Source organism: Centruroides vittatus, unplaced genomic scaffold, assembly GCF_030686945.1.
Source record: "Centruroides vittatus isolate TY-2023 unplaced genomic scaffold, ASM3068694v2 contig_914, whole genome shotgun sequence".
Lineage (NCBI taxonomy): Eukaryota > Metazoa > Arthropoda > Arachnida > Scorpiones > Buthidae > Centruroides > Centruroides vittatus.
The window spans coordinates 885,312-899,241 of NW_027122603.1; the positions used below are offsets into that span (position 1 = coordinate 885,312).

The following is a 13,930-nucleotide window of genomic DNA, read 5'->3' on the forward strand; positions in this document are numbered from 1 at the left end:
TATATTTTTAAAAATTTTTAAATATATTACACTACAGTATATACACACACACACAAAATTTAAAATGAAATTATCTTTTGGATTAATAATATATATTAAAACTCTGTATATAATAATATAATACAAAAGACGGATTTTTGACAGTACCTTAAGAGAAATTAGTTGCAGCGGTGCAGTCTTTTTCTAAGAATGTATCATTTTTCACTAAATGTCTGGCATGATACGCAAATGTTGCTTTTATTGCTAAAATAGTTCACAATGGCACCAAAAAGGCGGGGTCAAAATTAATCCAAAATATAATTTTTGTTTCTGATTATTCCCGGAAACAGGTTGAATGGTCACCTTACGTTTTTATAACTATATTCAGGTGTAACGAAACTTCGTGCCAATATTTTATAGCCAGATTTAAAAATAAACTTAAAATCCTTTGTAAACGTTTTTCAAATTCCCCGCCAAGTATTAACATTAGAGCTGTCAACTTTTTAAAGTAATTTTGTAGTGTTTTATGATTCTACCAACGAATTAAGCAAATATTACTCGCGTAGGCCCTACTGTAATAAATATAAACAAAGCCTGAAATCGTACGGTACGTTTACTTCTCATAAAAAGAATTGAAGATTAACACTCGTATTAAATAAAACAAGTTTAATTTCTAAAAAACCACACACAATTTTTAACATTTAAAATACAGTTTCAGTTTGTACTTGTTGGTTACATCAGAAGTGGAAAACAAACAGCGGTATCCTTTTCTGGGAGGTTTAAAATTGATTTCCGATATAATTTTTGGCAGGCAAGACCGTGAAAACAAAGTTTATAGAGGATTTTAAGCTTATTTTTGACCCTAGAATTCATCCTTAAAATACTGGGACGGAATATTGTTACAAATAAATCGTATAACTTGATGCATCTTTTTGTAAATGATAACAGGATTTTTGAAAATTTTTTCCATCTTTAATACTTGCTTAATCATTTATTTATTTTCAAAGCTAAAAATTTTTTAAATCATCTTTTATTCTAATAAGTAAAAAAATATTCGTAAATATTTAACCGTCTATGCTAATTTTATGAAACGTTTTAACAGAAGTTACCTATATCGTAAAGCGGTTTGAAGTTAAAAATGTACTCAATGGTTACAAAAAGACTACTTAAAAAATGTTACCAGTATAAATTAGGCAATTTCTGACTGAGAATCTATAAAATAAATATGGATAATTTTAAATAAAATTAATTTTTTAAACAGTAAACATAAGTTACATAGTCTATATTATAGGAAATGATTATATCACCTGAAAAAACAGAATATTAAACAAATTTTAATATTTGAAGAATATTTCAATAGCTTGAAATATAATTAGGCCCTATATATTTAATTTGCCATTAGAAAGGTTCATTTAAATTCTATTTGAAAATCATATCAAATATAAGCATAATTAGGATCAGATCAATGGATTTCATTATATTGAGAGTAATTCAAATTTCTTCTGTAAGATTAAATTATAATTCAAATTTATTACATCAAAAATAGCCTAAAATATATTTTAAAAATACTAATAAAAATATGAAATATATTAATAATGTTTGATAAAAACAATTTTATTTTATTTCTATTATATTAACTTTCAAAAACACTTTGTGCTATTTCTTTACTCTATTACTCTATAAATCTAATAAATTACTCATTTAGTGTACCAACTATAGCTTTAATCATTTTTTAATGTAAAATTTGTTTTGAATTACACAATACAAGTACACATAATTAAATATATTACTAATGTGATTAGGAAATTTTGGGAGTAATATGTCTAATCTGTGGAATGTTATAATGCATAGGTGTCTGTGTAAATTAATTAAACAACTTTATATTTCATTATTTAAAGCAATATTTGACTAAAGTGATAACATAAAAAATACAAATGATATAATGAAATTTATTTCAAAACAAAATAATAATAATATAATACTGCAGTTTTATTTTAAACATTCACTTTTTTAAAAATAAATTATGAAATTTGTGATAAAAATTTTAATTAAAAAATTATTTCTTTACTGATTTTTAAAAAATATTAAAGAAATTTAAAACGAATAAAATTCTTACTAGACACTACAAATACATAATCAATAATTAAACCTAAATAAAATTAATATTTGAACTATTTAGATGAACTTCGGACAAAGTAAATTTAAAAATAAATGGAATTTATAGGATAAACATTGGCAATTCTGTGACACTTTTTAAACACATTTTCATTAAATAAGTACTGTATTTTCCGGCATATAAGACGACCCCCGACTTTTACAGTTAAAATATAGAGTTTGGGATATACTTGCCCTATAAGACAACACCCGGCGTATAAGATGACCCCCCGACTTTTGAGAAGATTTTCCTGGGTTAAAAAGTCGTCTTATACGCCAGAAAATACGGTAATGTAAAATGAAATTTTGCTCAGAAATGGCATTGAATATATAAAATATGAAAAATTTGTCTGTTAGAAAAATGATTATCTATTAACTGTCAGCAGAAAGATTTCTGTTGTAGGAGGAAGAAAAGCAACAATTTGTAAAGTGTTTAAATACACTAGTTTTATCTTAAATTTACAATCAAAATAATAATTTCAATAAATTAAGAACTGGAGACATATTTAAACATGCAAGTATCTTTTATTATATTTTGAGTATGCCATTAAAATATTGTCAGTATGATAAAGATAAATTTCTTAAAGCAGCTAGGATGGTGAAGAATAAAAACTGTTCAGTATTCAAGGCATCTAATGAGTGAAGTGTTTCCTGGTCCACTTTAAAATGTTTCCCTGTAAAAACAAATAATGAGGATGGCATTGCTCATTATGTTCCAAAATTAAGAAAACTGTTTGAGCAGCAAATTGGAATAATTTTCAAATATATAACTGACATGCAAGATCTAGGATTTTGGCACACTAATCCAAATTCAACATATTACATACAGATTAGCAGAAATATACAGCAGCAAACATACAATAAAGAATGTCAGACAGCTGGTGAATGGCAGGACTGTGGAGTTTGTGGTCAGTTTTAATGATGTTAAAATGTGCATAATGGATGCAATGCAGTTTCTATTTGGTTTGTACCATATGAAATGCCAGGCATCATATGAGGAAGAGAAAGATGTGTTTGTTATGTGCTAGCAATTCAGAAGAATGAAGCTATTTTATGCATGCATATATGAATATTCACAAGTAAAAAGGGTAAGAGATATAATATATGTATGTATGTATTATAATAAAATTGTGACAATACATTGGTAATTTTGTAATTACCAATGTATACAAAATAATATACAATGTAATATACAATGTATACAAAATAATATACAATGTAATATACAATGTATACAAAATAATATACAATGTAATATACAATGTATACAAAGTAATATACAATGTATGTAATTGAAATTATGTAACCAATGTATTGTCACAAACTTAAAACACAAACTTTATATCTTAATTTTTTAATATATTCATAATGACAAAAAATAATGCAGTTACCTTAAAAATATAGTTTTTTTAATGGTTTAGTTAGCACTTCCATGTACAAAATATACATCCAACAATAAAGAAATTATTAATTTTATCACAAATTTACTAATGTTTATCCTATATTCAATACATTTAACAATAGTTTAGTAACCAATTGAAGAACCAAAAATTTTAAAACACAAATTATAAAATATTTTTATCTCCATTACGACGGATTAAAAATTCTCAATCTAAATAATATTGTGAATAGCACTGGCAGACTTTAAATGTTTTGTTGAATAATTTCAAATTTTTAATGAAAACATTCTGTAAAATACTTACTAAAAATAGTATTCAAATAAAATTAAGCTAAACAGTGTAATATTGTATATTTTATTAAAAAGACTTTGTAATGAAATATCTTTCATGAACATCAATACAGTAGACCCCCGTATAACACGGTAGATACGTTCCGTGTTATATGAATCCGTGTTGTACAAGTCACTTAAATACATGAGCCAATCACAGCCCGGCACATGGGCTGTGATTGGCTCATGTATTTAAGTGACTTGTACAACACGGATTCATATAACACGGAATGTATCTACCGTGTTATAGGGGGGGGTCTACTGTATGAAAGTTTATTGATTGAAGCATATAGCCACCAATCAGTAAATAGCACTGATTTTTTATTAAGTTAAAGATACTCCAAAAGAAATCTATTTTCATTCATATAATTTATCAATCACAAAACTACTTAATAAGCTACACATTTGTAATTTGTATAAAAAAAAAATGTTTTTACTATTTTAATTAAAACTTTTTTTCTAAATTTATGTTTAAATCATTACTCTATTTCTTAGATCTTAATACTGCATGCAATTTATTGATAGAATTTTAATATATAGATTGTTGTATTAATGCTGAATGTTTTAACTATAACATCTGTCAAATACTGTACTTTTTCTTGATCAATGAAATAAATTTAATCTTTCACATCACTTGTGTTAGGCATTATTATTTAAATTGTAATTATTATGTTTTGTTTACACTAAAGTTAAAAATATACATGAAAAGTTTCTTTTGTAGAAATTTTTCAAATAAAGAATTTATTTTAATTTTATATTTTAATTAAATACACTAGCTTTATTGCTAAATTTTAATTACTTTTTTTAGACAACTGCTCATATTTTCACCCTGCTGTTTAAAATTCAGATAGTGAATTTTAAAAATATCGAATTTTTGATATTAATTTTACCATACATAGAACTAGTTATATAAGTGAAATTAATTTGAGATTTATCATAAATTTTTCAATGAAAAATATGAATAATTTATTTATATAGAAATTTTGCTGATAAAATTATGTTTGTCAGAAATCTTTAATTTTTCAGCATTCAAAAATATTTTATATAAATACCATTTTTGTAATATCTTCAATGTTGTAATTTGAAAATATGATAGAGTATTTTGGAAAACCAAACAAGAATATAAAAACTTCTCTATTTTAGTAAAATTACATAAAAATATATATATCTAAAATAATTTTAAAATAAGTTAATTTCTGATTTATTATATTGAAGTGTTAACTGATTAAATTAAAACTATGTTGAAATATTTTATATACTGTGCAATTAGTTCGAATAAATTCAAAATTGGTTTATATTTTGCAATATAATATTGATATACAAATACACAAGTATATATTTTTATAAATTAATATTTAAAAGCAAGTTTGTTTTTATTTTCAACAGCATTCCAACTTTCAGAGAACTCATTTTTACCACTGAAGAGAAGTTTATCTTTTCAATTTGAAATGTCGTCGTTAAAAGATAACATGTAATATAAAAGTTTATATAATATGAACGTTATAGGTTGAAACATTTTTAATCATCTTGTAAGTAAATTTACATTTTTAATTTTGTTAATGTATTAGTTTTTAATATGTAATACACTACATATTAAATCATCATGAATTATTATAATAATGTTTCAAACTGTTATGTTCTACTCATAACAATTCATCAGACTGGAGTGTACATATACAGTAATAAAACATCTTGTAGAACCAAAACATTCCAGTAAATAATCATGGAAAAAAGGTCTAATATTTTCTATCCTTTCTACAAATCATCTTCAGGTCAAAGATCTTGAAATGGAATGCCATGCTCATTTTAATTTAAATTATGTTATTTTACATATCTTTTTATATTAAACTGCTGATTCCACTTGTTAACAAATTTAATTTGCGGTGTATTACACATTATATTGTTAATTTGTTAATAATTATATTAAAATATAAAAATATACAAATTCTTAATTCACTATTTAATGTTATAAAAGAAAATGAAATTTAAAAAATTTAGATATATTACTTTAATTAATTAACTCATTTCTAAACTCTTATTAAAGAATTTTCACTGCTTAAAGGCATGTTTCTTAACAGTTTTATCAAACAGTGGATCCTGACTTAATATTTAAACTCAAATTCAAAACTATTATATGAATTTAGAGATGAATTAATATATTATATTATATTATATTATATATTATTCATGGGATTTTAAAATAGTATATACAATTAATAATCTATGAAAACAGTAAATTTTTATTTACAGAAAAGAAAATTAATCAAAAGATAATAAAAAATGTATAATCAAAGACAATCTAAAAAATAAACCATAAAAGTAATTCTAAAAACTGATATATTAACAATCCTTATCATAAATATTTCAATATTATAACTCATAATTTGCATATTTTCTTTTGATAACCTTATGTTGTTTATAGAATAAAACTCATCATCATAAATCATCTGCTTTATAAAAATTCAAATAAAAAGATAGAAGAATAATTTTAATTTTAAATTATTACAAATTTATGCAATTACTTATTGTTCCCAATTAGTAAATAAGAAATAAAGAATGAATTATTTTCATAGTTCATACATTCTATTTAGATTCATCATAAAAAGAAAAGATCAATTTTGTTATTTTCTGTTTAACATAAATTTTAATATAATTTATCAGTTATTTTAATATGATATAGTATTAAATAAAATAAAAATAATGAATTACAAATGGATATAGAAAAAATTAATTCTTAAAATTTAACAGAATAGGAATTAGGAAATAATTCTTGGATAAATAATCAAAGACATTGAGCAAACTTTGCTACTAATAAATATTAAATACTTCTTTAATAAGAAAGTTCTTTAGGAAAAGTTTTTTAAGGATTTTTCTCTCAACATTTGATTTTGTCTAAAACAAATAAATATATTAAAAAGTAAATAAAGTTAGATTATAGAATGTACTGAAATTTAAATATAAATATTTATATATTTATGAATCATTTTAACCATCAATAAATATTAATATAATATCTTATATGCAACTGTAAAGAAATTTTATAATATAAATTATTATTGAAATTTAAATTTGTATCATTTTTTAATAAAGTTAAATATTATAAAATACATTAAATGATTTTTTGACCAACTTTATATTATAAATTAACTAGGGGTTGTCCATAAATTATATCTGCATTTTTCTTGAAATTTTTACTTCCACATTGTCCCAGTTTGTCCAAGTTTCTGTAACCCTCTTCCATTTGGATGTCCAACGAAATTCAATTTTCCTCAAAACCTTTATCACTTTATGAATAATAAAATTCATAAACTGTATAAAATTTAATGAAATGAAACAGACATCCATTAAAGTTCAATCTATCTCCCCTTGTCCAACTTGTCATAACCCTCTCCCTTCCAGAATGGATGTCATTTATGAACAGCCCCCTATATATATATAATTCAATTTTATGATTTATTGAGTAATTAAGCAACCACATAAAACCAACATCCAGCAAGAAACTACAAAAAAAACTGCAAAGCTCTTTTAGCCTGAAGATAAGCTTAACATGGTGAAAATGTTTGCTTTTGTAGATTTTTTGTAGTTTCTTGCTGAATATTGGTTTTATGTGTAGCACGTAATTACATATACTCAATAAATTTAATGACTCAAACTGGGTATTTGAAAAATTTAAGAAATTCCATTTAATTTCTTTTTTAATTACATTTCAGACTCAACAAAACATGAAAATTTACGAGTTGGATAGTAATCTTTTAAATTTTTGATGATAATTTTTAATTTATAAGTAACAAAATTATATTTTATCTACTAAGTCTTGTAGTATACTTTTTGTTAATATATGATATAATCTGTTAATCATAAATAGGGTAAAAAATTTTACTTTGAATAATACCATACATATTTATTTATGTATATATGTTTACCTTTTAAATGGAAATGTATATTTTTTTCTTATAGAAGATTACATTTTACAATAAAGAAGCTCTAAAACTCTAAAAAATTTAACTATTTCTAATATTTTAGTTTTAAAAGTGAGCTGATTTGTTTATTTTTTAAAATATATTTTTTGTCTGATCATAAATTGTATTCAGCATTTAAAAAAATTTATATAAATTTTAACATATTTAAAAACTTAACTACATTAAACAGGAGGCAAATAATCCATCAATTTGATAATTATTTTGCAATGTCACAATCCAGTTATCATCATATTGTTTGACCCAAGCACCTTTTATGTGATAAGAAAAAATGTGTTCACGACTAATTTGTGTATTTGCTTCTATTTCTAATGCTAAATTAAGATCAATTCCTGTCTGCTTTGGTTGTATTCCTCTTTTATTACCTAAAGTAATATGTGCTGAACACTGTGCAGACTGACTATTAACAGGATTAATATCTAAAGAAGCTAATGATGATATTAAACTATTTTCCCAACAATCCTCAGATGAACTAGCTTTATACAATCCTGTTCTGTTTTTAAATGATGTATTTTGTTTTGAAGATGTAACAGGTGACCATAATTCTAATTGATTGGCATTCAAATTTACCCATGCTCCTATTGATCGAGGACTTATAATAAAACCAATAATATTGAGCTTAGAAACTTTACCATATTCATTTTGCACAATCATTTCATCTAAATATCGTTTAGCTTCAAGTTCATTGTTTCTTCCACAGTATTTTGATGTGCAATGAAGAAAATATGAGTAATTATTTAATCCAAAGTATTGTAAAAACTCTGAAATAGAAAAAATTATTATAAATATTAAGAATTTTCAAAAACTATACATTTTTTTCTTAATTTATTATAGATTGAACTGTTTTGAAAATTCAATTTATTGAATTTATTCAATTAAACATTCAATTCAAAAATATATCAATTTTATAAATATTAAATTTAAAAAATTACAATTAACTAAATGTCAACTAATACATTCTTTAGAAAAAGATGCAATGTAATTTGTTTGGATGTTTGGTATTTGAGAAAATTCACTTTATTCTAATATTAAAGATAAAAATTCAGCTTATATGTGAAAAATTATTTAAGATATTTAGCTGAGTATTTTACCTTTGCTGGGATTGTTCATCAAATGTCTGAATGTCATTGCAAATTCAGAAATATTCAAACATTCATTGAAACAGTGAATAGCCTTACGTTTTAAATTGTATGAATCTTCTTCATTAATAAACCAAGCAAAATAGAGAGGATATATATATTCCCACTGATTAAGTTTTCTCTCCAGTATTTCATATCTCAAACCATGTGTATTTTTTGATACCAATTTTCCAGGAATAAATTTCCAAGGTGTTTTTGGTTCAATGATAAGTTGAACATATCCATTTTCATCAGCCAATGATAAATAATATTTGAATTCCCATATACAAATGTTACAGTTATCTATCACAATAATTTGCTTCCCTTTCTTACATGCTTGAATACTCTTTTGTTTACAGATGTAATGTGCTTCTTTTAATCTGGATGGATCAAAATTATATTCTCCATTACATTCAAAGAAATGATCTGCTGAACACACAAAACAAGATTTTCCATATTTTTCTTTGATTCTGTTTGCAAGATAAGATTTTCCACTTCCAGGGAGTCCTCTTAAAATTATCATTATTTTAGATTTTTGAAAAAAGTGTAATGTATTTTCATCCTAGAATAATAATAATTCAAAATATATTTTAAAAATAAGTTAATATCACAAAAAAATGTCTTAGTAAAATAATTTACAATTTTTTTATAAATCTTCTTAATAGCTATATGTAATTTGCTATAAATTTTAAGGACTTATCAAACCACAGTTTTCAATTGGAAAGTTCACTGAGATTTTGTTAAACCAATATGTATGGTACATTTCAGGCCAATTATTACCCTTCCTCCAGTGGCGTAGCATAGTGGGGGCGGCAAAATTTCACAATAAATAATAATAATACCTAAATAAGGGAGCAGCAAAATTTTCCTCTGCCCCAGGCAGCTGACACCCACACTACGCCACTGCCTTCCTCACTTGGTTATAATTTAAGTATTCTTGTATTTTCCAATTTGTATTGTTAAATGTTAAATTTAATGCTTAAATGCAAATTGGAAAATACAAAAATACCTGAATTATATTTTAACAGAATAGATATTTGAGTCAGAAAAACTAGATGGATACAGATTGTGAATTAAAAAAATAAAATTTAATGTCAAATACAAATTGGAAAATATAAAAATACTTGAATTATAACTAAGTGAAGAAGTGTAATAATCAGCCCAAAATGTACCTATTGGTTCAATAAAATCTCAGTGAACTTTCCAATTGAAAACTGTAGTGTGAAAAGTCCTTAAAACTTATAGCAAATTACATATAGTTAATTATAATTATAAGTAAAATTTTGTTTTTTTACTTATTTATTGATGTAACTAAATATGGCTTTATTTCTTTAAATCAAAATCTTAAACTAATTTTTAACAGAAAATTTATTCAAAAATATTTTTTATTTTTTTTCTTTAATATAATAGTTCTTAATATGGGAAGCATGTACTTTCAGAGGTGTTAGATACCATTTTATTATTATTTTTTATATAATTACTATTTTTCTTCCATTCTGATATACCAAATAGAATCTTGGAAGAGGATGTAAAAGTATTGTCCTTAAGTTCACTACTGCATAACAAGTACAAGTCAATGTGATTCAAAAGTCACAAAAATTTTAAAAAATTAATAACTAGCAAACTATTTACAGTAAGATAGTGTGGTTTTCACAGAAATGCTTTGAAAGAAATGGGATTCTTTTATGTGTAATAAATATTTTAGTACCAAAATAGTTACATTTCTTGCCATAGATTACGCTTGATAAAATTACACACTTTGTGAAGTTGTTACTAAAGCTTACACTAAGTACATTTTTATTTTTTTATTCTTACTTTAACAAATTTACAAATAATTTCAATTTTTTACAGCACCATCTATGGCAAAAAATGTAACTATTTTGGTACTAAAATTTTTATTACACATAAAAATATCCTGTTTCTTTCTAAGCATTTCTGTGAAAACTACATAATCTTATTGTAAATAGTTTGTGAGTTATTAATTTTTTTAAAATTTCTGTCACTTTTGAATCACCCTGTATATATAATGTCAGTGGAACTGAAAGTGATATTTCATGTAGCCATGGATAAAACCATATTATCTTGTTGAATATAAAATACCCATAAATTTCTTCTTTATATTGTTTGAAATAATATTCTAAAATGTCCATAACTAGCTGCTTGTGTTACTGTTCACAAGCAGCTAATGTTATCATGTTATGGATATCATGTTAACCATGTAGAGTCAATACAATGTCCTATGGTTTCAGGTAAAGGTGTGCATCATTGCAGAAGGTAGTCATTTTGAGTACTAATATGTAGAATAAAATGTGTGTTTATGTTTTTTTTATTTATTGGTAATTTATTTAGTTTTTGGTATTTTCTATTCAACTGAATTCAGAGCTGCCCAGAAGGTAGTGGGGATCTGGAGCAAAATAGATATAATAATTTAATTTGCTGTTAGATCCCAATATTAAAAGAAATAGATAAATGAAAAAATCATTGTATATGGGCTTCTACTTTCTCAGTCCAAGGCAATTTGCTCCTTTTGTCCCCTCTGGACATTCCTGACTGAATCATTCAGTATTATCCATAACTGTGCAAGTGTCACATTCAGTTCCTCCTGCACTACATAGTGATGCATATAATCTTTATAAGTGCCTGCTTTAGAGTCTATTCTGGGCCACTTGGAATTTCAGAATGAAAGAAAAACAGACTACCATGTGTATAACCTGCAGTGGCTTACAGAAAATTACTAGACTAGAAAAACATTTCCATAATCTATCCACTATAGACTATGTTCTTGGATAACAAAAAAAAACATGTGCATTCTCTGTATGAAATACTTACTTGAACATCTGTTTCATGTCTCCTATTAGTTGTAACTAAATGACACACAAGTGAACAATGTCTGGAAATTATTTTAATTCATTGGATATCGAAACAAAATTATAGTATCAAGAAAAACAAATATAAAGATTTGGAATTTTCAGATCCATTACACAGATACATCAGAAATAACATTTTTAAACAGTTAAATCCAAATGTCTCAAAATAATTTTTATCTTACACAAACAAAATGTACTTATATCAGTGTTTTTCAACCTTTTTTATCTCACTGTACATTCAAACCTATAATTAAATTTCCACATCACACTTAAATTATAATGATACACAGAGAAAAAAATCATGTGATTTAAAGTTGTGTTTGTAAACATTCTATTGCCATATTGCTAGCCATTTAATCTAATTATTTTTGTCTATATTTTTTGTAAATTATATAAAATGGTATTGTTGTTCCTTAAAATTGCAGCAGGTTACAACAATAGTTATTTAAATTAATAATTTTCATTTACATAAGAAAAGCAATTAAATCTTAATTTGCATATAAAGGTGGCATGATAATTGCTTTTAGAAACCTGCCAAACGTCCTGCTATTTGTAAATTAAAATAATTTGAACTAATATAGACAATTATAGATACATTTTTGACTTAAAGAAAATTTCATTTTAAATGAAATAACCCAGTGTTATGCACATACAATTTTTCTTATGAATATATATTTTTTACTACATTATGTATATGTTATAACAATGACAAACTCATATAATCAATTTAAAAAGGTTTTAATTTTGACATGTACAGTACACTTATTGTTCTTTGAGCTTCTTTTGAAAGTAATTTATTTAATAACCTTCAAAAACTTTCATGGCACACTGATTGAAAATCACTAACCAATATAAAACAATCTTTTATAGCATATAAAAGTTTGGAAGGGTTTAATTAGTCAATGATGTATCTAATATTTTCAAATATTGGGCTTTTGAAAATATCTGGCAAATTTTTTAAAAATGTATTCTCTGTGGCCATTTAATTGTATTCTTTAATACAATAAACAAACAATTAAATCAATCCTGGAAGATCCTTACAATATAGGTTCACTGACTCCAAAGCAGAAAGTTAAATCTTTATTAAAAATCCCTGTTTAAAATATATATATATATATAGATAATTTATTAAAGCTACAAAATTGTCTGTGTGTTCCACTGTGACAAACACCAGTGACATCTAAAAACAATTTTCAGTTACTGTAAATTTTATTTATATATATTTTAATGTAAGTACCCTTTTGGCCAAGATTTAAGTTTCATCAAGTTCAGCATAAACTGACCTTTCTCAGTTGAAATTTACCTGTAATTATACCAGTTGTATTAATAAACACTAACAGTTTGGTAAACAGTTCCTTATTTGGAAATCCACTATAAAGTGATAAAAGAGATTGACCTTAATAAATATTAGCTATAATACTCTGTTCTAACATTTTTTTCTAGACTCACAATTTTATATTTTCTTCTAACATGATATTAATGTAGAATAAGTTTCAGCTGCATTATTTTGCAAGTGGTTCTTCAGTACTTATTTCCTCTGTGGAATGTTCAGCTATCTTTTGTTTTTTCAGCAATTTTGAATGAATTATCTGGCTTTCATCTTTTATAGTAATTGTAATGTTCTATTTTATCTTTTATATTTTCTTCAGATTTGTGAGGAAGTAATAATGGCATCCAGTCTGGATTGTTGGGATCATTGAATAGTTGACTTATGAAATGAACACTATTTAAACAAGCATTCTTTTTTTTAATACATACAACTAATAAAAAAATTACTGTCACAAATCATGTCAGATAGCTATTCTATACAAATTTTGAATTAATATTTTGTTAAAAAATTCTAACACAAATTCTAACAGAAAAATAACATTGTAGTTTGAGATGATATACACTCAAACCTGTTTTTGTGCGGTCTTTTTTGTGCGATTTTTTTATACATGCAATGTGTTTTGTGCAATTATTTTTGTGCAGTATACCAATTTGATTAAAATTCATATACTACACACAAAAAATCACACAAAACAAATCGCACAAAAACAGGTTTGAGTGTATAAATTGCCTATCACTAAATATCATGTTTTCAATGGTTGCTACAGTGATGCAGTG

The 13,930-nt window shown here is 24.6% G+C and overlaps 1 protein-coding gene across 1 annotated transcript in view; it reads right to left on the minus strand.

The window, feature by feature from the left end:
• The window catches only part of ninaC (STKc_myosinIII_N_like and MYSc_Myo21 domain-containing protein ninaC), a 63,012-nt gene that overhangs the window by 22,887 nt on the left and 26,195 nt on the right, over nt 1-13,930 (minus strand). The window contains exons 3-4 of the mRNA XM_067281315.1: nt 8,931-9,519; nt 8,472-8,600 (exon numbers count right to left, since the gene is read on the minus strand). Of these exons, the coding sequence (XP_067137416.1) occupies nt 8,472-8,600; nt 8,931-9,519 (718 nt within the window). The remainder of the gene's footprint in view (nt 1-8,471; nt 8,601-8,930; nt 9,520-13,930) is intronic.